At 44.2% G+C, this 27,828-nt stretch overlaps 1 protein-coding gene across 16 annotated transcripts in view; it reads left to right on the forward strand.

The window, feature by feature from the left end:
- LOC119195130 (neurexin-3b) overlaps window positions 1-27,828 on the forward strand; it is a 219,594-nt gene that overhangs the window by 133,391 nt on the left and 58,375 nt on the right. The window contains exon 1 of one of the 16 annotated variants that reach the window (XM_062559591.1): window positions 1,336-2,470. The exons of the other annotated variants lie outside the window; for them this stretch is intronic. Coding sequence (XP_062415575.1) covers window positions 2,251-2,470 — 220 coding nt within the window. The 5' untranslated portion in view covers window positions 1,336-2,250. Of the gene's footprint in view, window positions 1-1,335; window positions 2,471-27,828 lie in introns of those variants that run through there. 16 annotated transcript variants of the gene reach the window in all.

Below are 27,828 nucleotides of genomic sequence, written 5' to 3' on the forward strand. Positions count from 1 at the left end.
GAGTGATTGGCTCCTTTCATTTCTGTTGTGCAATTGGTTTGAACTGGGCGGAGCTTAGTTGAAAAAACATGACATCACAAACTACGCTGCACCAATAATACTTGTTGCCCTATTTAAATCCCAATAGACTGCACCATCAATGAAGATTAGCTCTTAAATAATAATTAGTTACATATTTGAACTGTTAATGTTGCAAACATATTGTTATAAACGTCCCATTTGTCTAAATATCAAACAATGCTGTCCTAGTGATAATAACTTGGGATCGATGGTGAAATGGATAGTTTTAGTCTCTGATCAAACATAGTGTAATTATAAATTCTATTTGTTATATAATTAATCAATTGCAAGCTGCGGACCTATTTTAAAAGTAGCCAACTGAGTGTTGTTCTTAGGAGTATGAGTGCAGCAGTTCTATAAAAATGACCGCCTCACTATTTTAGTCGTGTTGCTTATTCTCTGGCTTTAATATATTCTGATCCAAACCGCTGGCTGCTTTTTAAATGGATCAATGGCTGTCATTTCCTCAACATTACAAACATTATCTGTGTTCTGTGCTCAAAACAAGCGGCGCAATATCGCACCGTGTCTCTGATAAGGACTCGTCCTTAGTGGAAAATAGGAAGGGACATGTTGACAAATGCAAAGAATCAGCGTAAGGCTGGAGCTGTGCTTCCTTAAAGCCAACAATGAGTCATGCGTTTGAGGAGTTTGGCTTTACTTACCGCACAATGCAATCATTATTGCTCTTTGTACATGAATTCCTCTTCACGTTGTTGAATATCTCACAGTAGATCCTCAAGGTCAGTAGCTGCATGTCAAATCAAATTAGGGTCCGAAAAAGTACCACGATGATATAAAATATGATTATTTCTCCCAAGTTCCCGGGACAGAGATTCCCCCCTTTTGAAATCCACTAAATCTGTTGCCACGTGCATAATGTAAGGGCTTTTTGCTTTTTTCTGTGCTTTGGCTTCAATAAGCTTTCAGAAGCATCACAACACGGAGGGAGAGATGGTCACGAAAAATGATGATGCCAGACAATGTTGTAGCACTGCTGTTATACATCTCATTCCATTTTTACCCCCGTACTCTCACTGTTCGCCCCCCACACCCCCCCCCCCCTCTCTGCTGTCCATTCGCTCTCCTCCCTCCCGCACATCTTCTCTCCCTGTGACTAAAGGCAGCCCACTCCTCTGCAGTGGCTGCCTGCCGCCCTGATTTGCTCGCCGCTCAGCGAGGATTTGCATAGGCTGGCCCACTTGCCGCTTCTCCCCTCCCCCCACCCCACCCCCCCCTCCTCTCAACTGCCTCCCTTCCTCTGTCCCATCATCTTCGCTTAGTTTCACCTGAACCCGCTCTCATCCTCTCTCTCACGCTCTCTCTCTCTCTCTCCACTCTTTTCTCTCTCCCCCATTCTCCACGTCTCGCTCACCCCAACCCCTCCCCAGCTCTCCCCCTCGCTCCCTCCCGGCAGCTTCTCGTTTCTCATCCTCTTCTTTTCCGCTGGCTTCCCTCTTTCTATATCTTTCTCTTTATCTGGGTCTTTTGTCGTTTTGGAGTAATCACAAGGAGAAATCCTGCTGTGTCTTCTTGGGTAACAACAAGCCACCTTCTCCGGGGACATAAGCGAAGAGAAGAAGAGTAAGACATTTATTCCATCTCAACTTGAAGACCAAGAGAAAGTCCCGGGTTCCGCAGCAGTGAATCAGATAGTTTGTCCGTGTGGAGCATCTCTGGTTTCCCCCCCCCTCCGTCTCATAACTGAGGCTGTGTGTTATCTGTGGCTTGACGGAGCGGAGCTGTTCAGAGCAGAGCGACTAGGCGGAAGGCTCCGGCGCAGGTTGTCCCCCGGACTGTCACTCACTCTTGCGCCCGTAGGTGAGGAAGCGTGCACAGGGACTCATTCCATGCGCAAACTCCCACGCCGCGGGGTCACCAAAGGAGCCGCCGCAGGGCGATCCTGCCGAGGACAGAAAGTAAAGACACGGTGGGCTTCTGGTTCAAGGAGCCAGCAAGCGGAGAAGAGCCACAGATCTCCTGCCTGTATTTGACACGAGGAGTCCACGAGGGGAGCCCTGGCCGCCTTTGGTTCGGACGCAGCTGCTGGATCCTACGTTCACAGGGAGCTGGTGATGGAGTTTGCCGCTGTATCCTGGCCACGGGAAGGTCACTCTTTCTGAGATCCGCTCTCATCCGATTTACTCTCTTTAAAACATCCAGTAGGGCGGGAGGGGGGCGGCGTGAGCCATGCTCCCCAAAGGAAAGCTCTTCTGGACGTTGCTCCTGGCAGTGGGTTGGATGGTGCTGAGCTCTGCCTCCTCATCTTCAGACCTCCATCTCCTGTCCTCCACCTCCGAAGCCCCCCCGCCCCCTGCCTTGCCCCGGCCAAAGCACCCTCAGGGGCCGTGGCACCACCAGCCACCTGTGTCCATATACCGCTCCCCGGCCTCCCTGAGGGCCGGCCACGGTGAGTGCTGCCCCCCACCTCCCACCTCTGCTCAGGCTTTCCCTTCATCATCATCATCATCATCAATGGTCAGGGAGAAAAGGAGGCATCTGTAGCTAAGTCTATCATCTCTCTTCTCTATATATACCTGTCCCTCTGTCCTTTCCTTTTTCCCTCAATCTTCCTTCCACCACAGCACCAAGAGGCAGTGATAGTAGACTGCAGCCCTGCATATGGTGTATGAGATTATGAGTTTAATTGTCAGTCAACGGCAGTGACAAGCACACGGATTCTTTCATCGGTGACTCTGAATTAGCCTCATCCCACCTGCTTTAGAGCCCCTATAATTGATGATGGTAGAGTGAAGAACGGAAGCCATTTGTCCCCATTTTTAATAGGTGTGCTACCAAATCCCACTTTTGTCCGTGCATTGGTCTTCACACATGTCAGAGCTCTGCAGGCCAGCGTGCATTGTGCCATCTGGAACTTTAAAGTCCATTTGAACAGCCCTGTTTAATGGATTCTGTGCATCTGTTATCTCCTAACTGCTCAAATGCCTTCTCAGTATTGACTTTTGGTTTCATAAGCACTTCATGTGATCTATTTGCACCATTATCTGCTACACAGACACCAAGGGAAGGATCTTCAATTTATTTTACAGTACAGAGTAGATTTTCAGAGCTTTAGTATCACCATGGCATCACTTAGCAATGATTCAGTTTAAGAGAAAAGACCTCTTGTACGCTTTCTTTTATTATCAACAAATGTTGCTGCACTTTTGTGTCCTTTGGTGAATGACTACAAATGATCAGTAGACGTTGGGGTAGAGGCGTGTTGGGAGGACGGCATGACAATCTGACCTCTTTGATTAAAGTTGGATATTTTAAATTAGAAAATATCCTAGGAATAAAAATGGAAGAAGTCGCAGCATTTAGGAGGATGCATTCGGTGGCTGTTTGTCACTGTAGATCAAATGCATTCCTGCAGGGGGACCCAATCCGTTTGTGAAATACATTTGAGCCGGGCTGTGCTTGACTCCTTTTAACACACGGAGGGCTCCTTTTCAGCTCGTTGAAGGCGTTTGGAGCGTAGAGGCAGAGGAAGGATCTGCATTACTAATGTAGAATGTGCCAACCATACAAAGTGTGGGAGTCTGGGCAGGGACTGGGGTCCGCAGCCATTTAACAAGCCGGAAGTATGATGCGTGCTCCTGTGTATCATAAAGCAATTTGATAATCAATTTATCATCATATAGTCTATGTCCAGTTGTCTGGACGTTCAAACATTATTTCGATTTCTAATGATTTCAAATGTTTTTTTAAACTAGTCTTGGATCTGTTTTTTTATCCGGAAGCAAACATCTACATAACGTCAATATGTCGAGTAAACATTTCTGAATATACAGGAGGCAAAACCTAAGACCATGGTATATAGACCGTGAACACAACAGCAACAACAAAACACTATATATATACTAACGCTGTCAATTAATCGCACATTTTAATTAATAATAATTCATCACAATTAAATGTTTAATGTTCTGTTTCTAAAAAGTCTTCCGATTCAATAATCACTTTATAAAACGTGTATTTTAGACACTGTTTAATTGTTTACAGTACAATGAGTTAGTGGGCATTTGTCTGCTGGACTTTTCACTTAATCCGAACGCTGAATGTGTCGAGCTCAGAGCGGCTCTAACACCGGGGGATTAGAGGGCTTGCTATTGTGAACACGCTTGTGTGTTGCTCATTGAGAACTCAGCAGCTACAGACTGACCCTGGCTTTTGCCGTGAGTACAATTACAGCTCCAGACGAGACCTTCCAAGGAAACCTGTCACGGAACGGACATGAGCTAATGCAAGCTTTAACACTAGGTATGCACATACCTCACCATAATAATAAGTGGAGGGGCTTTAATGGCAAAAGCCCGAGGATAGTATGTGCACATACTCCACTCTCATTGCGACTACCCGGCGTAATGTAAACTTTTAACCACAGTCAGGTATGGTCCTTTTCTTTTCAGGCAAACACAGCGAGGTATTCATTAATAAGGGAGTGTGCTGTTGCCGCCATGAGTATTCAAAGCCTATTTATTTTGGTAGTCTTTCTCCCATTAATCTTTTACGGACACGTTCTAGATGAGCCGTGTTGCATTCGTTGTACTGAGGTATTCCTGCCTAAATGCTTGTTTTGAATGTGCGATGTGACACGATGCCAGACCAATTCTCTGGTGGTTTCACCATGTCGTCAGAAAAGTCAGCGTCAGTTCATGTGCTCAAGGACGAGTCGTCTTTGGTTGTGTGTTGATGAATTGAACTGAAATGACATGAACAACATTCTGCATACAGTTTCCCTGTAGCAGCTCAGTCAGTATGGGTGCCCTCGCTGAGCTATTCTATCGATTGATCGCTAATTGAGTTTGGTAAATCCATCTCTGCTAGTTTGAAGGTGCTGCTTTCTAACATGGCATTATGCAATGCACCACCAGAGGAGTATTTCCTAAATATCCTGTACGAGAAACCATCATCTGTGTCATGCTTTATGTCCTATGGAATACATATACAGTAGGTGCACTATGAGTGATAGTGAAACCAGTGGCGCAGACGTTGTTTAAAAGTGAATGAGTCAACTAAATAATAACTGTGAGAGTGGTACGAGCTGCTTTGAAGCTTTGCCCTTAGCGCTGAAGGAGAATAAAAGGCAGCGTGTGTGTGCCGTTTGCCCCGTAGGTGTGTGTGTGTGTGTGTGGCAGTCGTTTGAAGCAGGATCACCTTGAGGAGAGTGGATTTGGCAACGCCATCTTCCTCTTAGAATGGACCTGTTCTTTCTAGAGAAGGTTATAAAAGATACTGTCATATTTTCCTTTGAGCCAAAGCTTCAGCTCTGTCATTTGGATACAGGCTGCGTCAAGTCCCTCCTTTCTTTCACAAATTATCAAAGGATGGAAATTTTGAGTTTGAGTCTTGGGTTTTTGTTCCTCTGGCCCTCGGCACAGCGTGAGGGAAGCGTGGCAGTATACTGGCTAGTTTGACTGAAGAACGGCTTCTTCTCGCTGCTGGCAGAATAATTGAAAAGAAGAAGAAGAACATATTCTGATGCTGAAAAGAATCTAGAATCCAAAGGCTGGTGTGTCGTAAATATTCCTTTAAATATGTAATGCGCTCACTTCAGGTATGTCTTGTTGGATGGAAGCAGGACTTCACTGTCCGTAACGTGCACTGTAAACACGGTGACTTATTTATGTCGTCGCCATATTCTCCGTTTGTCCATTAGTTCAGTCATGCTCGCTGAATGAAGCGTGCTGCTGCAGGGGTGGAGTATTGTTGGAGGCCAACAATAGTTACAGTCAATCAAAACATCAGACGTGCTTGGAGAAGCCCCCAGCGTTTGCGTGGCCCTGAGCTGCCACCGTGCCTGTTATCAGTGCGGAGCTGAATTCACAATTAGTTTTCTCTCCTCGTGTTTTATTCCCACTGGAAGACAAAAAAAAGGATAAGGATATAGCCACCTAAACCTCTTTGGCTGTACCAGTGAGGCATGTTCCCACAAAAAACATGCAAACTTGTGATATAATTACCATTACCCCAGAGCATACGAGGGGGCAAGGGCACAGAAACACCTCTACGTGTTGGTTTCCACTGGCTCGGAGAGATAACACACTTGAACGCGTTGTGTTGTTACTGCTGAAGTTATGAAAAATGCATTCGACCTTCGCCTTGGTCCAGGTGAGGTGGCTGCATAATAACTTGTCCTACATCTAGCACATACATGAATTATTGCCAAGATCCCAGAGCATTGCACTCTTTGTGCTGCTGTCTACCTTGATGAGGTGTGTGTTTTTTTGTGTGTGCAGGCATTATACAGCACACTGGCAGACTCAAACGATATCGCCCTCTGGCTATTCATAATGGGCACAGAATTAAATGAAGAATCTAGTGAGGAAGGAGGGAGTAAGATGGGGCCCAATGGGAGGAGATTCCTGCACACTTTGTGTTTTCCTCTCGGTCTGTTTTAAATGCGCAGGACACATTGAGATCTCATTTGGAAACGTTTTCTTTTTCCTCCCTCTTCACGCTGCTCCTCCTCTTCCTTTGCTCTGGACGGTAAATCGATGGGAAGAGCTGTTTTGGGGTCTTAATTATGAATTTCTTTTTTAGGTCTTTGGCTTTTCTGCCCTTCTTTTTGCCCTTACCAGCTCAGGCATTTTATCTCAGAGGACACGAGGCTTCTCAGCCATCTAGACTGCAAGCAAAAGGGATGAAGGGAAACATGACAGAGGAGAGGGGAGAGGAAGCAGGGATGGAGTTAAAAACGTTAGTAATGTGACGGTGACATCGCATTGCCTCCTGTCCTCCATTATCCACTCACACTGACCTTTATCTCTCTTGCATGCACTCGCTCAGCTCACTTTTTACCTCCCTCTCCTCTCTCTCGGACTTTCTACTTAGCGCCTACTTTTTTTTCTCGTTTGCAGCATATAGATAAACAGAAATGTGCTTGCTGTGCAAATTAATGAGGAAAGCCTGCCCTCGCGAACTCATTCTGCAGAAACTCTGTGCTTACTCCAGCTTTGGCCAATTGATTATATTTTTATTCTCTAGCTCTTCTAATTATGGCAATCACTCTCACAATAAGTAGTTGAACACATCTAATAATTATTCATTAAATGATTAGTCATTTCAACTAACCCCCTCTGATTGTAGCCCCGTCTTGGATGCAAATAAATGATCTGATAGCAGGAATTGAATATATACTAAATTCATTTTCTAATGTGTTTAATATTCAGCCATATTTTTATGTACTCATTTATTTTTTGTAGGCTTCTTACTAGCATATGTGGCTGTAAATGAATAGTTACTTTCTTCTACAGTTGATCCTACAGTAGAATGGTCAGTTGAACGGCTGTGCCTCTATAGTCTTATCTGTCTCCATGGCGACAGTGAGTGAACCGCCAGAGATTAGACGGAGCAAAGCTTTCGTGCAGAGGTCAATGGTGTTAGATGGGACCTGTTGGGGCATCATCAGGTTAAGTCATTATGGTCCTCATCACAACGGGCGGCGAAAGAGAAAACCTTCCAAGGGTCATGCACTTGAAGCAATATGACCTTGAGGAGACCGACTGAACGCTTTATAAATAGCACATGGAGGGACCACCATCCCTCACTCCCACACTCCTCTCCCAGAAGTGTCTCATAGCACTAATTCACTAATTCATTCTTGATTCTCCGTGCCATTTCCAGCAAGACAATTATTCTTAATGTCAGCTATTTTGGTTTTTACTTTAGAGCTAATGGTCTTAATAGTTCATTGGCATAGTTTTCCATAGTAAAAACTCTCAATATGGGCGTAGCTCGCTAGTGATTGACCTGTGTTTGCTCCTCATCTAAAAAGTTAAAGCATTACATCAGTGCTGCCCAATAGGTCGCAATCGACCTATTGATCGCAAAGGCACTGCTAGTAGATTGCCTGCCATTAATTATTATTATTATTATTATTAACGCACACATCCAATATCATTCAAAAGCCATCCTGGCTGACTCCAGTCAGTGCAAGTGTTTAGCGCACATAATACAGCGGTGTTCCTGACTGGTTACGGGGGGCGAGGGGGGACTTGTGTTGGATACCGTGGGGGGGGGGGGAGCACACTGACTGAAAAGTGAGTAACAAAGAGATAGATGGAGAGCAGAGCAGAGAGAAAGAAAAAACAGAGGGGGCAGATGAAGTGAGAAGAAGATGGCGTGAAAAGAGCGCGCAATGGGGCAGCCTCGGCAGCCCGCCTCAGTGCAGGCTAGCTAATGTGCTTGCCCAGACGCGCTGAGTGGATATTGCGTTGGGACCTCCTGCGGTCCCTCAGCAAACAGGCAGCCAGAAGCGGATAAGAGGTCCGCTAGCCATCCGGAAACATGATATCATCTTGCTGGCACCACTGATGTGTACAGACAGACAGATAGAGAGAGGAAGACAGGCCGAGCAGACCTCAACCAAATTCTGAAAAAACTGTGGGTGCAGGAACACCTGAAGGGAGCATCGATCGCACGGGCCTCCGAGTTAATGAAGGCGCTCAGACGTGCATGTGTTGGGCCCTGACATGCACAGCGTGTACGAAACACACACCTGACATGCCCACACATCACGGCTTTAGAACGGTTTTAGAGCGAGTGTCACAAAGCTTTTGCCGCTGTGGATTCGTGCTCATGGGAACGGAGCTCCGACAATCCTCAGGAAACCTTTTCCTCCTGCTGCTGTTCTCCTGAAGACGGATGGAGACATTATTGGTCATTGGTAAAATGGCAAAAAATATATGATTCAGAAGGGCTGAAACTGTTTTTACAGTTTAGATGAGCATAACAGAAAAGCAAATAGTACCATTGGTGTAACCATCTCAGCCTCATCTGCATATAATTATTGACTAACAGAATCAAAAGAGGGAAGGTGTCTTGGGAAAAGCATGTAAACACGGACCCAGATTTGGGGTCCAGATAGAGACTGTCGCCCCCGTCTATTATTCCCTATACTGACTGCAACAGTTAGTCATCCCCAATTCTTTAAACTTTTTATTATTTTGGAAAGAAAGCAATTCATGGCAGTAATTAACACTTAAATGAAACACTAAATTAGGTTCCAGGTTTGGATTAAATATCATGCACATGCATTTGCTCTGCATTTGTTCCCGTCCCACTGCTCTCCACACTGCACACACACCCTGTGCACCGCTCTATGGGGAATGGCCAGGGCTCTGTGAAGGCCAATGTTGTGCCATGGTGGCTCACATGTTTACGAGCAGGCCAGGGCTATGTGTGTTTGTCTCCCTGCTCCTTGACCTTCTGTTTAATGCGCAGAGAGCTGCCTCTTGGGAAGAATCTATATGCTAATGGCTTAGAACCTGGAGCATTACCGTGTGTTCTCACAGTCATGGTTTCTTTAGTCCGAATTTAAAATAAATGGGTGAAAAAGACAAAATAATATAGAAGAGGGAGAAAATATGTAGGCAGAGCTCTCCCAGTCTTACGGAATCAGTCGAGATTCCTTTAAAGCAAGCCTTAATCTGTGATTCATCCTGCTTTACAGGGCACTTAGTCTATATGGATAATTCATATAGATCCCAAAAGACTCCCCGGGCACTGTTGACGTAAACAATATAAGCCCCATGTATTATCAAAATGAAGAGTGCAAAGAGCAATTCAGCCTCACCAGCAGGATGACTGCTGCCTCCCCGCCTGACTAAGATTGATTAGACTCTCATTACTGCCTCCATCCGTGCATGTGTGGGTGTTTCCTTTATTTGATTCATCAAGTGCTCAAAAGCAGGCCAAAGGATTAATCCCGGCAATAGTTCCATGTCAATGTATTATCTACTTCTTTATCCCAAGATGCTGACTCTTACTGACTGTGCGCACTGGTCTTACTCTCTGCTAATCAGACGTCGCGGTCCACATGTTGTTTCTGTACAGGCCAAACAAGACCAGAGATGTTTGTGCTTTGTATCCTCTCTTATTGGTCTTTGGACACACTGTTCTATCTTAAGTTAAATTACATGTCATTTAGCTGACACTTTTATCCAAAGTGATCCCATTTTGACTGGGGAGCAATTAGGGGTTAGGTGTCTTGCTCAGGGTCACTTCCACATGGCACATGGGGCAGCCGGGATTCGAACCACCGACCTTGCGGCTCCCAGCATATCCCACCACTCCATGCGCCACCATCGTCCCAGAATATGAGTAAGCCGTGTCCCACCTTCCACCTCTTTTGTCTTTCACTCACATAAAATCACTCAACTCCGCACATGGTGCTGTGAACTTGATGATACTGTCACGGCGCCATGCAAAGCCTCCCCCCCCCCCTCCCCCCCTCCCCTCTACCCTCCCTGTAATTGATTTTCTCTTCTCCATGGCTGTCCTCTAGCCACCACATTTGATCCTTGTTCCGCTCTTACCTCCTCCTGCCCTTATCAGCGCTGACTTTGTTTTCCAACAGGAGGCCTGCCTCTCCTTGTCTTCCACCATTACTAAATCAACCCATGTGTTTATCCATCTCCTGCTCTCCACCGTGGCCCAGAGGCTGAGTGGAGAGCCGGGTCCTCCTTCAATCAGAGGATCGGCAGTTCAATCCTTGGCTTTGGGCAAGAGAATTCTCCCCAAATGTTAGCTGCTGATAGGCAGGTGTCTCTGTGGATAGGTCCTGTCATCAGTTTATGAATGGATGTGAATGGGTGAATTATGGCATCATAAAGAGCTTTGTGGATAAATGGAATAGGAAATTGATAAAAGGCCACCATTTATAAAGCTGGCCATCTCTCTTCCTATGCCCGCAGTGAATTCTCTAAACAAAAGACTCAACATTAAAACATTCACGCAGCCCCTCCATTTTGACCTTGCACATCGTTTCCAGCTGTCCGGGACACACATGACCACATACGTGACGTCACGTGTCGCTACTCAGCCGATCGAATATCTGTATTCAGATACGCGTTGGAGCTCGAGTGTGGTATCTGGGGAGTCCCAAAGGATTGTGAGTAAGTGAGTCATGAGTTGTTCCAAAGGTGGACAGAGAGACCAGAACCTTTAACCGAGAATAGAAAGACCGCTATAGGTTCAGTCCGTTCACAACATGTCTCGTATGTTCAGAAGTGATTGTGAGAGGCATTACTGTGAAGCGCCACCACGACACAAAGCACGACCCTAAACAAAGACCCAATGTGATCATAATCCTGACTGTCCAACAGTGATGTTAAAAGAGGGACATCAAGTGGTTTGATAACCACAGATGCATCTCTCCTTTCAGAATGAAAAGATATTGTGGCTTTTATGGGTTAACGTCCCATCACTCTGAATGAACTCAATGCAATGCTGCAGGAAAACCAACAATTTTAAATTAATTCATCAAAAATTACGTACTTTTTAGATTATTCAAAAGATGTGTGATTGTGTTCTGTAATTGAATCCTAATGCCTTCCTTTTTTACTTGAAATGAGGGAAGAACATTACATTTTTATAGGTCAATGGTTGACTTCAATGTACAGTAAATGGAACTAGATCACAGCACCCTTTAAGTATTGTTGTAATTTTCTTGATCTTTGCAAAATGAATTCTCTCTAACTGACAACAAAACAACAGGAAATTCAGTCTGAATTCTAAGCTTGTTTCAGTTAAAAGTATGATTTGATGAAACTTAAGCTAATTCCTTCCACATGTGTTAAACTCAAGGCCCGCGGGCCACATCCGGCCCGTGAATGAATTATCTTTGGCCCGCATGATCAAATCCATTTACTATTAGAGCTGGCCTCCCAGTAAATCGCACACATCACCTTAATACTACACATCCCACAATGCACTCTCTGTGTGTCGTCACGCATTCGCGGGCCGCGAAAGCGCGCCTTTTATTACGTCTGTATTACATACCGCTTGTGTCAACTTTCAACTATCCCCAAAAAATGGCTAAACGGTCCGTGTACCTTTTTGATTGTCCCTTTTACCGTGAAAACCAGAAAACGAAAACACTCGTTTCTGGTTTTTCGTTTTGGATCCAAAGCGGTAAAACGGAAGTGGGCTGCCGTTTTCTACTTTTTCGTTTTTAATCAATAACGAGATAACGGAAGTGGGCGGTTGTTTTCCCGTTCTTCGTTTACCACCAAAAAAACGAGACAGACTGACAACTTTTTACTCCGTTAATCCCTTTTGTGGTTTTTCCCATAAAACGAAAATACAAAACGTAGCCGCTAAACTGGAAGTACGTAGATTTTCACAGTAAAAATCAATGCAACGGAGGAGAAAAGTTCATTATTGGATATAAATATATAATCCTGGTCCGACAGGATGTGTTGTTGTGCCGGTGTCCGGCTGCATGTCCAGTGTGGTCCGCCCAACGGACTGCGTATGGCCGTACAGTTCACCCCCCCCCCCCCCCCCCCCCTCGTAAGACCGAACCTGAAATGAGCTTGACACCCCTGGTATAGATGCATCAACAACGCATTGTAACAGAAAACATATATATTAGGATGCAGGCTGCTGTTTTTGACATATTAAATCTAGATATACACATCTATAGTGACCTGGCTGTCAGGTACCTAGCAACCCAAATGCTTTACTAATGTTTATCTCCACAGAGCGAGCAGGTGACCATACTGCATTGGATTCTCTGATTTTTTTGTCCTCCGTTGGAGGGACTTGGGACATGAGAAGGACCTGGTCTTATTAAAGGCTCTATGCCGTCCAGATTACATCGGTGAATGTAGCAGAGAGAGAGACGGGCTTATCCTGATAGCGCCATCCATAGACATGAGCACTCCGCATCAATGGATTCTACACTGATGCCCACGCGCGATTCATCACCGTTAATTCCACAAACCAACATCCCGAGCCATTTGTTTTCATAAATAGATCCTGTTTTTTTGTTTTTTATCTCCATCCCTCTTCTATCCAACCTGCTGTTTCTGCTCCTTTATCTGTAGTCTAATTCCCTTTCTTATCTCTGATTTTCTCTCTCTCCAGCCCTCTGGCCAATCTCTCTCTCTCTCTCCTTTTTACCCTCATGCCAAATTGCAGACTCGGGCTACGTTGAGCCGCATTTGTGACAGCGTCTGAGCGAATTAACGCAGTGCTGCCACTGTGTGCAGACATCTAGGACACACAGCAGAGGAGAAAAAAAGGGAAAAGTCAGCCCCCGTTCTGTCTATCTGGCCAAGTCGGAGCCGAGCTTATCAGGCTCTACTAGAGGAGAGCAAAGGGAAGCGGATATTCACCCCACTGCAATGCCATAGTGTACATATCAGTGCCAGTCCAGGCAGAACTGTCGCAGTTTTTAAATGTACTGGCGTGTGAATACATTTTACAGCTGACCTTAATGTTGTCAGTCTAGAAGGTGGCTCTGCGTCACCAACTTTCAGATCTAAGAAATATCTTTTCAGAAGCCCAGACAAATTCCACTGCCTCCAACGCAATTACAGATGGTAGACAGGCGAAAGACGGCATCGCATTTATCCTTCAGCAGTGGAGCAGGCGTAATTGATGAGTGGATGGAGGTGATTATTGGAGTTGGCATTGACCATAGGATGCACAATCAATACTAGAGTGCTGTATTGATCCACATGGCTGTTTTTGATGAAGTGAAGAGGCTGAATGAGAGATGTGTCAGGGCCGATCATTCCAGGAGTGGAGTTTTTTTTTTATTCAGGGGTTGACGAGGTTTCTAAAAAGTTCAGACCTGCTATTGATCATTATTTCAGTTTCAAGTGTTAAGGCATGTATTGTACAGTAGGGCTAAAATGTTTTCAGATGTGTATGACTTGCTTGCCTAATACCTGTTTACACCTTATGAATCACAATCAGAAGTTTTTGCATGGTGTTTCAGTATCAGATCTCTATTCCTTTGCTCCAGATGATTAAACAAGCCGATATCGTCTGTACTTGATGACTTCAATCTTGAATGTAATGGAAGTCTAATCAGAAGGATGTGCGCTGCAGGTCAAACGAAACAAGTGTTACCAGACCAAGCCCCTGGGTCTGGTTGGCTCTGGGTTGTAGCCCACTGCAGGCTAGATAGGAGCTGGCAGGTCCGATGCTTCACAGCACACTCTCCTGTCTCTCAGACTGCCTCCAACTGTGTTCACGTGTGTGTTGTACGTGTGTCTGTTTTCACTGTGCTGCCTGCCCGTGGTATCGCCAGGAGCAGTTCACCTGCTATGCAGAATACACCTCAGCAAGGATCCACTTCAAAGGCCCTCAATAGACATCCACCCAGACACACACAGACTTGGGCAGTATGGATGTTTACTTTGAACAAACCTCATATCCATATTCATACTTTTCCTGCAGGACTTTTTCAACACGTAGAAATACATCAGCAGAACGAAGGTCCGTTTCGCATAACATATTACCAAGATAATGCATAATACCGCGGTGGAGAAGCCAAATGGGGGTGCTTAACCCACATCTCTGTATGGACATCCATTTTAGTGCAAACAAAGTCATGCAGTCTATGGTGGAGAAATATTCAGTACAGCAAGCCTGTACACACCAACAGCCATAATATCACAGCAAGATAAAAAATGATCTAATTATACTATTCAGCTCTCAGTAAAACTGAGAATATAACTCTAACAGTAAAAAGATATTCATGTGTCATGTACATGACACAGAGCAGTGGCCATTAAAGTGTTTGGAGTTGTTTTGTTTGAGCAAGAAGAAAAGAGACTATCACACTGCCATTTTATCTTCACACAGCTGTCAAATGGAGAGGAGATGTCCAATTTAAAGTCTAAGGTCTGGTTGAAGCCAGTGACTTCCATTAACTCGATCCTTGTGAAGTAGCTGGGGAGGTATAGCATCAAAGGACTTCGATTATCCAGCCCTGCGGAGAGAGAGAGAGACAAAGTGATGGACAGAAAAAAATAGAAATATATAGGAAAAGAGCAAGGTGTATGGATTGGCGGATCTGCTTAATTTGCTGCCTTTTTGCTTTCTAAGGACCTTCAAGGTTCTATATTGCTTCTGTGCTTTCATTGTCTGCCGTTTGATTGGACTGGGGAGCCCTGCTGAGGTATGCCATCGGGACGTAATAGGCAGATGCAGTTGTGTTATGATTTTGTTTTGGTCCATGGCCTAGAAATGCACCTACAAAACTAGTATGTATCCACAGCTGAGCTTTGATCACATGGTGGACTACAGCGCAGACCAATGCAATAAATCAATCTGAACTTTGACCAGCAGAGAGAGAGTGAGCAGAGGAGACATCTTTGGAGGATACCGTCTCATTTCCTATGAGGTGAAGAAAAGAGAAACCACATTTGATTATTTTTAGTGGGCCAGCAAAAAATGATAGTGGGACAGACATTGGGACGGAGTGGTGGAGTGGATGGCGGTCTGTTGGGAGCTGGGCAGTAAAGGTCAGAGATGAGGAGATGGCTCGAGCACAAGGACATAATTGGCTAGGCAGAGAGCCAGTGCAACACATACAGAGGTAGGAGGAGAAAGTGGCCTGTGGGGGGGGGTTGGAGTTTGCTTAGGGAATTAAAGTCACTGGAGAGAAATGTGTTAAAGTCCTTATCCGTCACCCTTGATTCCTTCAGTTTTTCACTTTTCTGCAACTCGTAGAAATCCCTTCTGAAAGCCAACGGTATCCCTCTCTCCTTCTCTCTTTTTAAACTCACTCACTCCCCAGATGTACTTTCCACTGCTTTTCATATCCAAATCTGTTTTTGTCATAGTAATATTTCACTGTCGTCCTTGAGACTTTAATGCAGTCGACTTTATGCTCCCTTTCTCCCCTGTGCCTCCTCCTCCATGGAGTGGCCACAAACTTTCAGAAATCCACTTCCCACAGAATACAAATGCTTTCAAATGGTGAAATAACGACCCAGCAAAACTGTCATCTACATCGAAAGGGTACTTTTTGATGGAATCAAAAAAAGGCTTAAAAGAAGGAGTTCATCATTGATGGAGTCTTTCTTTTTTCAAACCTTACATAATTGTTTCATCAAAGTCTTGCAGGACTGTATTAGTGCCTGCTGTCCCTTCTGGCGCTGCTCAGGTGGCATTGATAGCTTCACTTGTGCTCATTTGCATTGCCAATGAGTGGTAACAGAAGCGCAATACGGAGTAACAGAGCTGCCAACTCACACGCTTTCGCCGTGTGACACACCTGTTTTCACACGCACTCACGCCACACATCCAATTTCTCACGCAAAAAAAACAAAATCCGGCCGAGACTCGTTCGTTCCTTTTTCAAAACTCCCAGATAGATGGCGCTGATGAGCCACTGAGCCATATGCGCTGCACCGCGAAATAAGCCACAGAAGAAAAGATACCAGTGGCGCGAAAGAACCAAAACGGACGGTCGATACCAACTAGCTAGGTATGTATAGGGTTGGGTATCGTTTGAATTTGAGCGATTCCGATTCCAATTCCGATTCCTGGTTTCGATTCCGGTTCCCAGCGATTCTCGATTCCGATTCTTTTAAGAGGCAGGGTCAAAAAAGTTTAAGTTTAAGATATTTTAAATGAGCTAGCTAACCAAGGGTCTTTCTGAAGAAAATAGTCTGACCTTCTCCATCAATATTAATTCTTTTTATTAACTTTACTATGAATTTCTAACAGGGCTGTTTTCAACTACAAAATAAATATCAAACTATGAACTTGAATATTGTATAAACATTATAAATTATGAATATATTTTAACAAGGGTACACTTTCCTCAAGAGAGCTTTATTTTTGAAACCTCACAAAAACGAACCCTTGGAATCAGAGGAAGAGGCAGCGCGTCAAACACGGGGCACACGGAGGGGGGGGGGGGGGGCGCAACTCTCCCAACCTCAAATCGGGGACACTTTCGCTGACGGGGGGGCTGCTGGCGGTCGACGCGGGGAGTGCTAGTACAACCTTTTTTTTTCTTTGCAGCGCCAGCCTCACTGCTCATTTTAACAGATCGGACCGCTCCGCTCGGGCCACCCGGCACCCGCGCGCGCACTGGTCTGATGCGTCACAAATTCACAACAACCGGGAGTTTTTTGCCGAGTTTTCGGTTTGTTTCGAGAAGTGTAACCACACATAGGACCGCCGACGCACGCTATACATGTTCGATCGCGCTGTTACGCCAACACTTCCGGTGGACGCTTCTTCGTTGGTGTTCAGCGGTTTCTATTTCCGGTCGGCGCCGGCGGACTGAGAATCGAAACTAGGAATCGAATTTTAAACTTTTGAACGATACCGGGTAAATCGCAAAGCTAGTTTCGATTCCAATCGATTCTCGATTCTCGATACCCAACCCTAGGTATGTAACAATGAAATGGCATCCAATTCACTACTCACTCTCTTAAACTATAAATCTTGAAAGAAATGATTCGTTTGTGAATGTGAACATGATTGGTGTGGTGAATGTGAACTCAGCTGTCAACCAGCAGCAGGAGAACACATTGTTACTAGCCTGTTGGTATACTAGCTAGATGCTTAAAATAGCTACGGATGCACTGAATCCAGGATTCAGGAGAATATTGGGCCTTTTGACGGGGTACTTTCTGCCGGACTTTAAAAAAAGTTTTTTTCCACCAAACCCTAAGTCGGCTAACGTTAGCTTTCTAATTTCACCAACCCACACATCAAGTTCTGTAAATTATGTTAATAGTGAATTTTAATCACTATAATTGACCATTCCCTTTAGACTGTTTTAAACTCAACATCATGAATTTATTATTTAAGTGCTTCTAAACAAACACTGGTTAGCCAAAATTTCACAATCTGGTGATGGAAATGTGCTTTCCTATGATGGGAAAAGAGCGTGTGAATTCAAATTTAAGTTGTTGTTACATTTAACTGTTTTAGAGGCTGTGGAAGTTGTTTACTGCATTAATGTGTTTACTGTGTTAATGGACCGTGTGGTGGGAGGCTTTGAATGAAGAATAATGTTCCTCCCTAACTAATCTTTAGTCGTTTTTGGCTAAACATAAATCATGAAGTGCTCTTTGAGAATACAGCTATTCACAACATGGGTACGGTTTAATTTAAGAATTAGTATAATACCATTCTAATCAAAATATCAATCTACCTACCTAGGTCCAATCTTAAACACTGGTCTATGAATAAGGCTTACATGTGGTACATAAGCAGTCGTTTAGACAATAGTTTTCTGGTTGAATGCTCGGCTCAAGTCTAGAATGCTGAAGATGAATCAGAATAAGTTCAGGTATTGCACGTTTAGCAGACCACTCAAAAGCCATTAGAATGCAGGAAATCACATCTATATAATCCAACATGTCATGGGGGGTGGACCTTCAGCTATTTCTGCTTCACAAAATGTAACCAATATTGTCCATCTCCAAAAGGCTGCCCCTATCAATGGCTTTGTGCCTCCCCACAAACCACCACAATGCAGGGTACAACATGGGTTCAACAGCAAATTAATTCCATTTCTCTTATGAGCCACCAACTTGTGTGGCTGTGTGCGTGGCATGATTTTAGTCACCCTCGACAAAATAATCCAAGGTTTTTTGAAAGGTTTTTTGAAAAGTTGGCAGGTATGGAGTAATGCATCTAAAACCATGACTTCTGCCCCTCCAGCACACTCCTATCTCATTTGTTGCTTCAGGGACTTGCGCCCATACATTGCACATAGCACCAACTCCACTACAGCAGCCCATTATGTCTGGCATTATAATGCTCACTCTCACAGCACAGAGAAAATGATCTGTCAGAGAGAGATTTGGGTTAAAGGCACTGTGTTAGATGCTTAATATGAAAGAAAATTACTAAAAAGACCCCATGGGCAATAGAGATCAGTAGTTCGGAAGAAGGCAAAGAAAGAAGTGCACTCTGGAATTAAATTTGGAGACCAGCTTTTCTTTGGGACTTTGGGGATGGGGGGGAGGTTGAGCCCAATCAAACTATCCACAGGCGTTGATTCAATGGGACTCCTGAAATTGGTTTTAAGTGAAGAAATACTCAATCTCATTGGCCAGAACTCTGAGTTGTCTGACACACTATCAGCTCAAGGGGAAAGCAGAGGCTCATTTGTGGGCACATCGTTGCATTAATAGGTCCTTCCTTCTTTCTGGTAAGCCTGAATAATGGCAACAGGGAAGCGTTCCTACCAAGTCTTTGTTTGTTGTTCATTCGATCAACCGCAGATCATATGGAGGGAGAAAATCTATGAGATAGCAAACATCTCTACTCTTTTCATGACTTTATCTTGTACCAAGGTGAAAGGGAGGCAGATGCAAAAAGTACAAAGAGTAAGCAGCGTAAGACAGCCACGTAGGAAAGAAAGCGTTCTTTTTTAGCATCAGCATTATGTTCTATTGATTTATCGGCAGTGTGAGAATGATCCATTTAACCCTATGTCCGAGAAAAATATGAGTGCTGTTGAGGCATTGTTACTGTCACAACACGAGCTGATTGGGCTCTTTGAGGTCCAGCAGAAGGGATGTCAAATATAGCCCCTCGGGATAAGGGTGGTGACACAGGCATAGCACGGAAAACTTGATTAATAAGATTGAGGTAGTCCCAGCACATCAATGTATCTGTTTGTAACATTTTCACAATGTTGGGCACACTATCATTCTTTTGTCGGGAGGGTGGATCCTTCGAGTTTATGGACAGTGAGCCCAGAGTGACCGTAGGGTGGTTCCAGGACACGCTCAGCTGTTTTCTGCATCTTGTGTGTGAACCAGGAAGCAGAGCGCGAGTACTAAATCCTGCCCACATTCCAACTCAGGGAGCAATACGTAATAATACGTAAAAAGACAGGGTTTAAATGAAAAAGCTGATGCTAATGAAATAATGTCAAGAGGAACGGAAGCCGGCGTGCGCCAGCATACCCACAATGCAATTTGCGAAGACTGTTGTGTGCAGATTCCAATTTTACACCATCAGTTCTCCCGCCCTTTCTGCTCCCTTCAAAAAACAGACGCATATTTATTAAGGGCCATCTGACGGCACAATCAGCATGTCGCAGAGAGAGAGATAAATATTCATAAGCATTGTTGCATCCCTTATTCGGAATAACGCCTGATTACAATCATGTCCTGTGCAAAGATGCTTCACAAAAAACAAACCGAAAAAAGGAAAGAGTTTTATTTGGAGTTTGTTTGTTGAAAGAATCTTTCCAGCTTTATTTTGCAAGCTCTACTATGTAAATCTTGTTGGATTCTGAAGAGGCTCAAACAACAGTAATCTTGGTACAATAAAGTAGGGATTTTTAATACTCGACTGGTGCTAGTCTGTACCAGTAATGTCGGTGCAAATTCCTCCCCATGAGAAAGCTGTTACACCCATAGGAAAGCAGCTGGCCGGAATGAGCCGGAGACTTAGTCATGGGAGGCTTGTGTGGGGAACATTTGTGTGAGAGAATATTGCAATTGGGTAATGGGATGTGTAGCTTCATATATTCCTATTTATCTGTGTTTTTGTCCCATCAGCCAGCAATATTAACAGTTTATTTCCTGCCACCCCAAGTTACTATGCTTGAACGCCGTATCTCCTCTCACCAGCCCCTTCATCTCCCCACAAGAAAGCACACCCACCAGCCATCAGTGAAGCAATCCGCGTACTGTAATGTAAATATTTACCCATGGCTACTTCGTGAGAAGAACTACTGCTAACTGAATAACTATGAGAGTCTTTGGATAAAATGTATGCTTGCAGTCTGCCTATGCAAATGCACATCTGTACCCATGCACACATACACATGCACCTGTATTTACATGCGCAGCTGCACACACTGAGTTCTAAGTCACTGGCCCTCACCCACAAAACCTGTTCCTTTCTCTCTCTCTCAACACCAGATCCCTTTTTGCAACAGTGAATGCCTCTCTGCCTCAATTGAAATGCCATCAGTCTGAATAACTTCTATTGTACTTGCTGGCAGGGTGCTTGTGGTTCACTTGATTGAACAAAATAAAAGTTTAAATTGATCAAGGTAATGTGAAATTTGACTGAGCAAAAATGTCTCCCCCGAGATAACTTTGGTCTTTTCACTTTCTTTCAATGTTTGATGTTCGTTGACTCGATGTATACATGCTCGGTTATGGCAGAAAGATGCCTCCCAGTCCTACTTTCATACCCACTCACTTCTTGGACAACTGTATTTTAAATTTGACTATTGTCCAGGTCTTTCCAACAGAAAATGTTATTCATGCTTTGTATGCTAGTGTTTGGTAATACTATAAGTGGAATTTTGGTTGTTGTGCCTGGAACAGTTCAATGGTATCGGTTAGCTTATTCCCAAATCTGATCAGTCTGGCCTTCTGTGGCCGTCGACAACCTAGTCACCTTCCATGGTGGGTAGTTGTGTCATAGCTTCGCTGGTGACCTATTTGTGTGATCTGTGCAACGGTTGCCTGCAAAGAGCCTTACCTTGAGATGTCTTGCACAATCTGAATCTAGAGTCAACCTCAGACCTATCACTAAGGATCTGCCCCCTATGAGAGGGAGCTTAGGGTCAAGAGTGGAAATGGAACTCGGGGAAGCCAGATGTGCTCAAGATAATAAAAGATGCAATTTTGCTATACAAACAAGAAAGGCAGGGAGTTAAAGGTTTGGAGTGAGAGCTGAAGGAGAGATGATTTGTATTTAGTATTGTATTGTTGGTGCTCAGTGCTCAGGGTTCCTGTAGGGACAAATGATGGCTTGAAAGAGCTGTAGGGTTGTCACACAGTAGACTATTGCTGTAGCACCCAGGTCCTCTATTTATGCCTCTCATGGCCCAGTCAAACACATCAGTATTCATAACCAACGCTTCTGCAAAATGCTGCCAGATCCTGATGGGCTCTGTGTTACTGTGGCACCTGTGTCCCTTTTGGCTTAGCCTTCAGATTTATGTTTTTACTTGAAATAGAAACTTTTGTCATGACTATACAATGGGCAATGTGTTATGATAAGCTCGACCCATGGCAGAGGATTAAGTTTCTCAATTCCATGTCCGGCTGCAAAACAAACCCTAAAGTACTGTTCCAGGGAAAGGAAAGGAAATAAACCTGTTGAATATGCCAAAATATATTTGAATGATGCATTTTTGGTTCCCGGTTTGTCAAAGGTAGCTCATGGGTTTTGCCAGCTTCTTTGTCTTTCCTGTATAGTTGCTCATTTTCATTCGTGCAATGTGAGCATAGATGTGTGCGAGCCTGGGATGAGGGATTGAAGTAAGCTTGGTACAGAGTATTCACAGATCGTCCCCATCCCCACTACCCATGCCACTGCAACAATTCCCCCCATCCATTTGACTCATACAGAGTGGCAGATTTCTTTTGCCTTTCATGAGCTGTTGAAAGCCGCCGTCGTTCGCTTTAAATTTCTCGTCAGTTCAGCTAAGTACATCTTCAAAGGCAGCAACTGAGGCCGCCTGGTATGGGTGGGGTTGAGGTATGTGACTGAAAGATTGAAAGAAGAAGAAAGGAGAGTGGGTAGAAAAAGAGACAGTAAGAGGGGAGAGATGCACTTGGCAGCTTAGCTTGGGTTTTCTACACCTACTCACTTACATTGAAATCTGCCCAGCAGGAGAAGGTAGACACACTTACACATTCTAATTCACACACACACATACATGGAGCACTTACTCAGCCATGGGGTCACAATCCCAACGGTAATCACTTGAAACGGGTATGTAATCAATTTCTAGCAGGGCTTTATGTTTAATTGAACAAAGCTATTCTAATCAATACAATCCATTGAAGCTGCTCTTGAAAACAAAGAAGGCTGTATCCAAACTAACATGACGCAATTTTGGGGATTGTTACAGACCTTAATTAGAGTCACAGGCCGAAAGGAGGAAGGGACAAATCACAATACTCACAGTACTTCCAAGCAATGCAGGTAAAGTTTTTGAAAGAGGGACCAAAGACACAGTTTTAATTTCTTCATAGCTATGTCCTTGCACAAGAAAACCTCAACAACAACAACACGGAGAGCTGTTTTGGCTTAGCCTTTAATTAGAGCGACTCTAACACAGACTGAGAGCCCAACATGTTCCATCCCACTGCCCTCCAAACTCCACCGGGCCCTCACAACTTCACCCCAGGCACATCCAGCTTAGCTTTGGCCCGCTGATCAGCATACACATCCAAACGCACTTTCACACAAGCTCCGTTCATATTCCCAGGGTCACATGCAGATGTGAGCATTAAGTGGAGCACACGCTCACAGACTGGTAAACAGCCTCCTGTCTATCTCTGATCCATCATTTCTGTTTAAGTATTCCGTTAATCCCAGCTTTCCAGAAGAACCCCTTGCCCCACGCCTGTACCTTCCTCCCCCCTCTCACAGATTTCAACTCCTCCTTGTTTATTTGTAAATGGAAGTGGCCTTTTAAGAGGCCTTTTCTCCCTGCCCTCCTCCTCTGCCTCCTAAACCCATTCTCCCCCTTTTGATGAAGGATTGGAAACAGATAAGAGACGAGGTGGTGCAGGACTGACCTCCCCACGGCTTTGTGGCTAAATGACTGAAAGGAGATGGATTGTGGTTCCTCTGCCAATTTGTCCCCCCGCAGCTTAAGTCAGTGTTGTGTTGTGTCTCGGACTCAATGTCCTTGGACCAGGGAAAAGAACTACCGGCCAGACTCGGTCAAGGTATGGTCAATGGTGAGGAGGAGGAGAATGGAGAGGATAGACTGGCGGTGAATTGAAGAGAAGGAGGGCATTAATTATAAGCTCACTAGAGGCCTGAAGTCAAACCAGTCGCCGGAGGGCATTGGAAAACAGAACAAAAAGGGCTCCTTTCCAACACCGAAACAAGGTTGCAGTGATAAAGACTGTCTCAGCAAGAGATTGTGATATTTGTCTCATGGTGTGTGTGTATGTTTGTTTGAGATCAAGAGAAGGATTGAAGTGAGCAACTTCTGCATTCTATTTATATAGAGATATATATCTTACAACAGGGCTCCATCTCCACCTTAGAGTGGTTTCTGATGGTTCAGTTTCCAAAGATCCAACATATATGTGATTACATAGCTTGTGATCTATAATCACAGTGGGGCAGTGGTCCTTTACTGTCTGTCATTCACCTTCCATTGAAATAAATGACCTCTGGTCACCATTAATCCAACAATGTGTAAAATTGTGCATGTGACGTAGCAAGTTGTTGGCTCCAATGGCGTTAGGTACACCCTGGCATTGATTTAACCTCTCTCCTGAGTTCTACGGGATGGATAAACACCCTTTGTCCTTAACATATTTCCTCATGTGATGAGTGATGGGCAGGTGACTGTGTAGCTCAAAAGTCTAAAATTTCATGTGACACATACATTTCTCTAATCTGTTTCTCAAACAAGTATACAGTACATTTCTTGACCTCAGTGATTTGTACAGCATCTGAAGTCTTACATATTGGTAACATTGCTTAACCTCAGCTTTTGCGCCCACTTCAGTGTATTGCATGTAAAAGCATGGCGAGGTATGCACAACCAACCTGCACTGAGGTCAAAGCGCACACTGCCTGTAGCGGGAACTCAAAAAGGCAAGTTTCACTTTTCTGTGTCATGCATATGCATTTACAAGAGGTCAAGGGGAAAGTTTCCCATAAAGAGATGGGAGTGGATGCGTAAAGTGCACCTAAGTATGTATTCTGCGGTATGAACAGAAGCCGCCCGTGGAAGCGCACCTCCGTCTTGCGGTGAAAATTCTCAACCTCTTGAAAGCAGGTGTTAACCAGAATGCGTTTTTCCTCACATTTGCCTCCTGGTGAAATGGCAGCAGTAGTCCGAAATCAGAAGGCGACATATGCCAAGGAGGTGAGCAGAAAGGTCTTATGCCATGATTACCAATTTTCTAGTGAACACTAAATCATTACTCGTCACATATAAAGCAGCCACACAACATTACAGTTACTGGAAGAAGTCAAAGATGACATCGCATTCCCGACTCAGCGGCCACATTCCAGTCCAGCAGTTGATAAACCTTTCGCTACATTACAATGATTGGCATCAGGATCATTTCAAACAGCCAAAGCATCAGCAGTGGGAATATCGCAGTCTGCACTCAGTCGTATCACAGCACAAGTACTTCACGCTTTGCTACAGCACACATTTCCCCACCACCGATGCCCAAATTACACATGAACTTCAGATTTTTGTTTTCACTGTTTTGACTTTGGCTGATCCATGACAGAAATAAAAAAAGGACGCTCATTCAAGTGCACATTTAAATGCTCGCAATGTGCGGCACAGTGGCCTGAGAAAGGCACTGATGACCTGATGAACAGGTTTCACAAATACAATGTAAACTGAAGTATCACAGCGTGCGCTTCCTGCGGGTTGGCCATGGCGCTGATTGCGCTACAAATGTACGTACATGAGGGACTCAGAGTCAACTTGTCAAAGACCTTTACAGGACAACCCTCCCTTGTCGCTGACTGAAATAATACAGTAGGAGTGCCATTAGGTACATGAGGCACTCATGGGTCCACCGGGTTGAAGCCCCACGCAGAGATGCCTTCCATTAATGTACTGATTGCTCCCATAAAGGAAACTAGTGCTCTGAACTGTGAACTTTATTCAGCTTACAGGTTACACTGCATGTCAATCTGAAATAAGAGTTACGTCTTCTGAACCAATCACTTCATCAAGGGTTTCTATTGATGGCAGGCCTCAGCTTAAAGTGGAAGGGTGTGAGAAAAGCAGGGATTTCAGCCCTCGGCTGAGCGCAAGTAAACTTCTGAAGACTAAATTTGATTGATTTATTTTTTTTTCTCACTCAAGGGCATATGTGCGTGTTTTTTTCTCTTTTCTGTTTGCGGGGGATGACAGGCGGCGTGGGCCGAGCATTGCCACGCACGTCAAGTATCTGTGTTTGTCATCAGCGGGGAGTAACTGCTTGTGCGTTTAATGGTGAGATGTAATATGTTTGATGTATGTAGGGTTGGATATTTATAAGGTTTGTCTCTCACATTGGTGGCTTGGATGTGGGGTTGCTATGGTAACTATAGGCACAGCTGGTCTAGCTCTGGAGAAACAATGAAGCTGTGTATCAACTGGCAATCATCAAATCAGATCCACACAACAGAACACAGGCACAGAGCAAACAAAAAATGTCATCAGGCATGTTGATTCAGTTTTAATTTTGATCTTAAAAAATAGACTTAGTTGTTGTTGGTTTTTCTCTGAATGGAAGAGCCATCGCTGTGTATTGTTCATTAGGTTCAAGTGCTTTTCTATTTGATGTTGTTGCTATCAAAGGTAAGATTAGTTCCGCTCATACAAGTCGCTGATTCCTTTCAACATCCGTCCAGCTCACTTATCCGTAACTTCAAAAGCAGGTGGGCGATCGACAAAGACTCTCAGATTGTCATAAATAAAGTGAAACTAGAATTGAAATACCCGGCCGGCTTGTCAACAGAAGGAATGATTTGACTACGACTGGCTAGCTTGGAACTTTCTCTTTGTAGCTGGCAGCTCCCAATCCAAGCTGCAATGTGTGTGTGTGTGTGTGTGTGTGTTTGTGATGACTCTATGTAGAGGGGCTGCCTAATTATCACCTCCCACATATTCAACAGCTGTCTTTGTTATCCTGCTTAAAAAGAACACCAGCTATTCACCATCAAGCAAATATTGTTACTGAATGTCACATTCTTAACACAATTGGTTTAAGGCAAACAAACCCAGCTGGCTGAATCCATTTGGTGCTGCTGTTTGTGAACATCTTGTGAAAAATGACGCTGCTGCAATCTAAAAAAAAAGGAGCTCTCTATTCAGGCAAAACAACAGGATCCTCATCATTCTATAGGTAAAAACAACTATAAACTTGACTTGATCACAGCTTTAATTGTGAAAAGCAAAAATAATACTGGCAACAAAATACATATGTTTTATGAATTAATTACATAAAAGGAAAACAACTGATTTATAAAGCTTTTAACTTGCCTGCTTTGTATTAAGAACCAACACTAGTAGGAATTTATATGGCATTGACCATATCCATGTGCGTGTACACAGTATAAATAACAATTTAGCTAAATTGTGCTTTTAGTGGTCAAAACCGCCAAGTTCTCAAAGGAAGTCAATAAATGTATTTTATTGAATAATATAAAATAAACTTCTAGGACCACATCATTAAAGCCTCTTTTCAGTTTCTAATGAGTTTAACCATAATACATTTTATTTATATGATAAAAAGTCAACCTGGTCATAAAATGTGTGGCACAGTGTTGTGTTCGCTTCAGTTCCCTTCGTGTTCAGTGATCTCTTTGCTTGACATAAATTTCACCCACAGTTGGAAGGGTAGAGCTTGTGCTTTGACTTGCAGCGGACGCAATCTCCACATTTCTTGTCGTCACCGTTTATAAGGGACAAAGAGCAACCAATCTCCTTATGCAGTCTTGGTACAATCTAATCTCGCAGCAATCCTTGGACCAAAAAAAGGCAAGTTTGTAGAAAGTTCCGAATGAGTAAATGTGACCAACCGGGGTCTTGGAATAAGATCCGTGGCTGAGGTTGAGTGAGCGAAGGGACGGGGGAGAGGGAGGAGGGGAGTGCTGGGCTCTGCTCAAAGCTACGGCAGACAGTGTGTGCCGTCCCCCGGGGAAGATTCATTATAAATGATGCTTCCCCTCGGACCCACCTTGGAAACCCGTATTCTTTAGCGGATCTTCACCTAATCCTCAGCAGGGTTTACTGTGGCCTGCCTCTGAATTGATATGCCTCACACACATAGAGTGTCATGCATTATGAATGTTGGGAAGGAGACACTCATGTCCTAATTTTGCTGAGACGAGTGTGAACATCAATACTCGAGCTGACGGAATTCTTTCAGGAGAAGTATCAGTCAGGTCAGGTTTTACAGAGCTTTGGATTGGTTAGGACCCGAAACCTCCAGGAAGCAGAAGAAGGCGCTTCCCTTCTTTCAGTGTCAGTAATGCAGTAGGGTGGGCTTACTATGCAAGTCTTTGGTTCACCTGCTTCTGTTCTAG

Source organism: Pungitius pungitius, chromosome 20 (assembly GCF_949316345.1).
Source record: "Pungitius pungitius chromosome 20, fPunPun2.1, whole genome shotgun sequence".
NCBI lineage: Eukaryota > Metazoa > Chordata > Actinopteri > Perciformes > Gasterosteidae > Pungitius > Pungitius pungitius.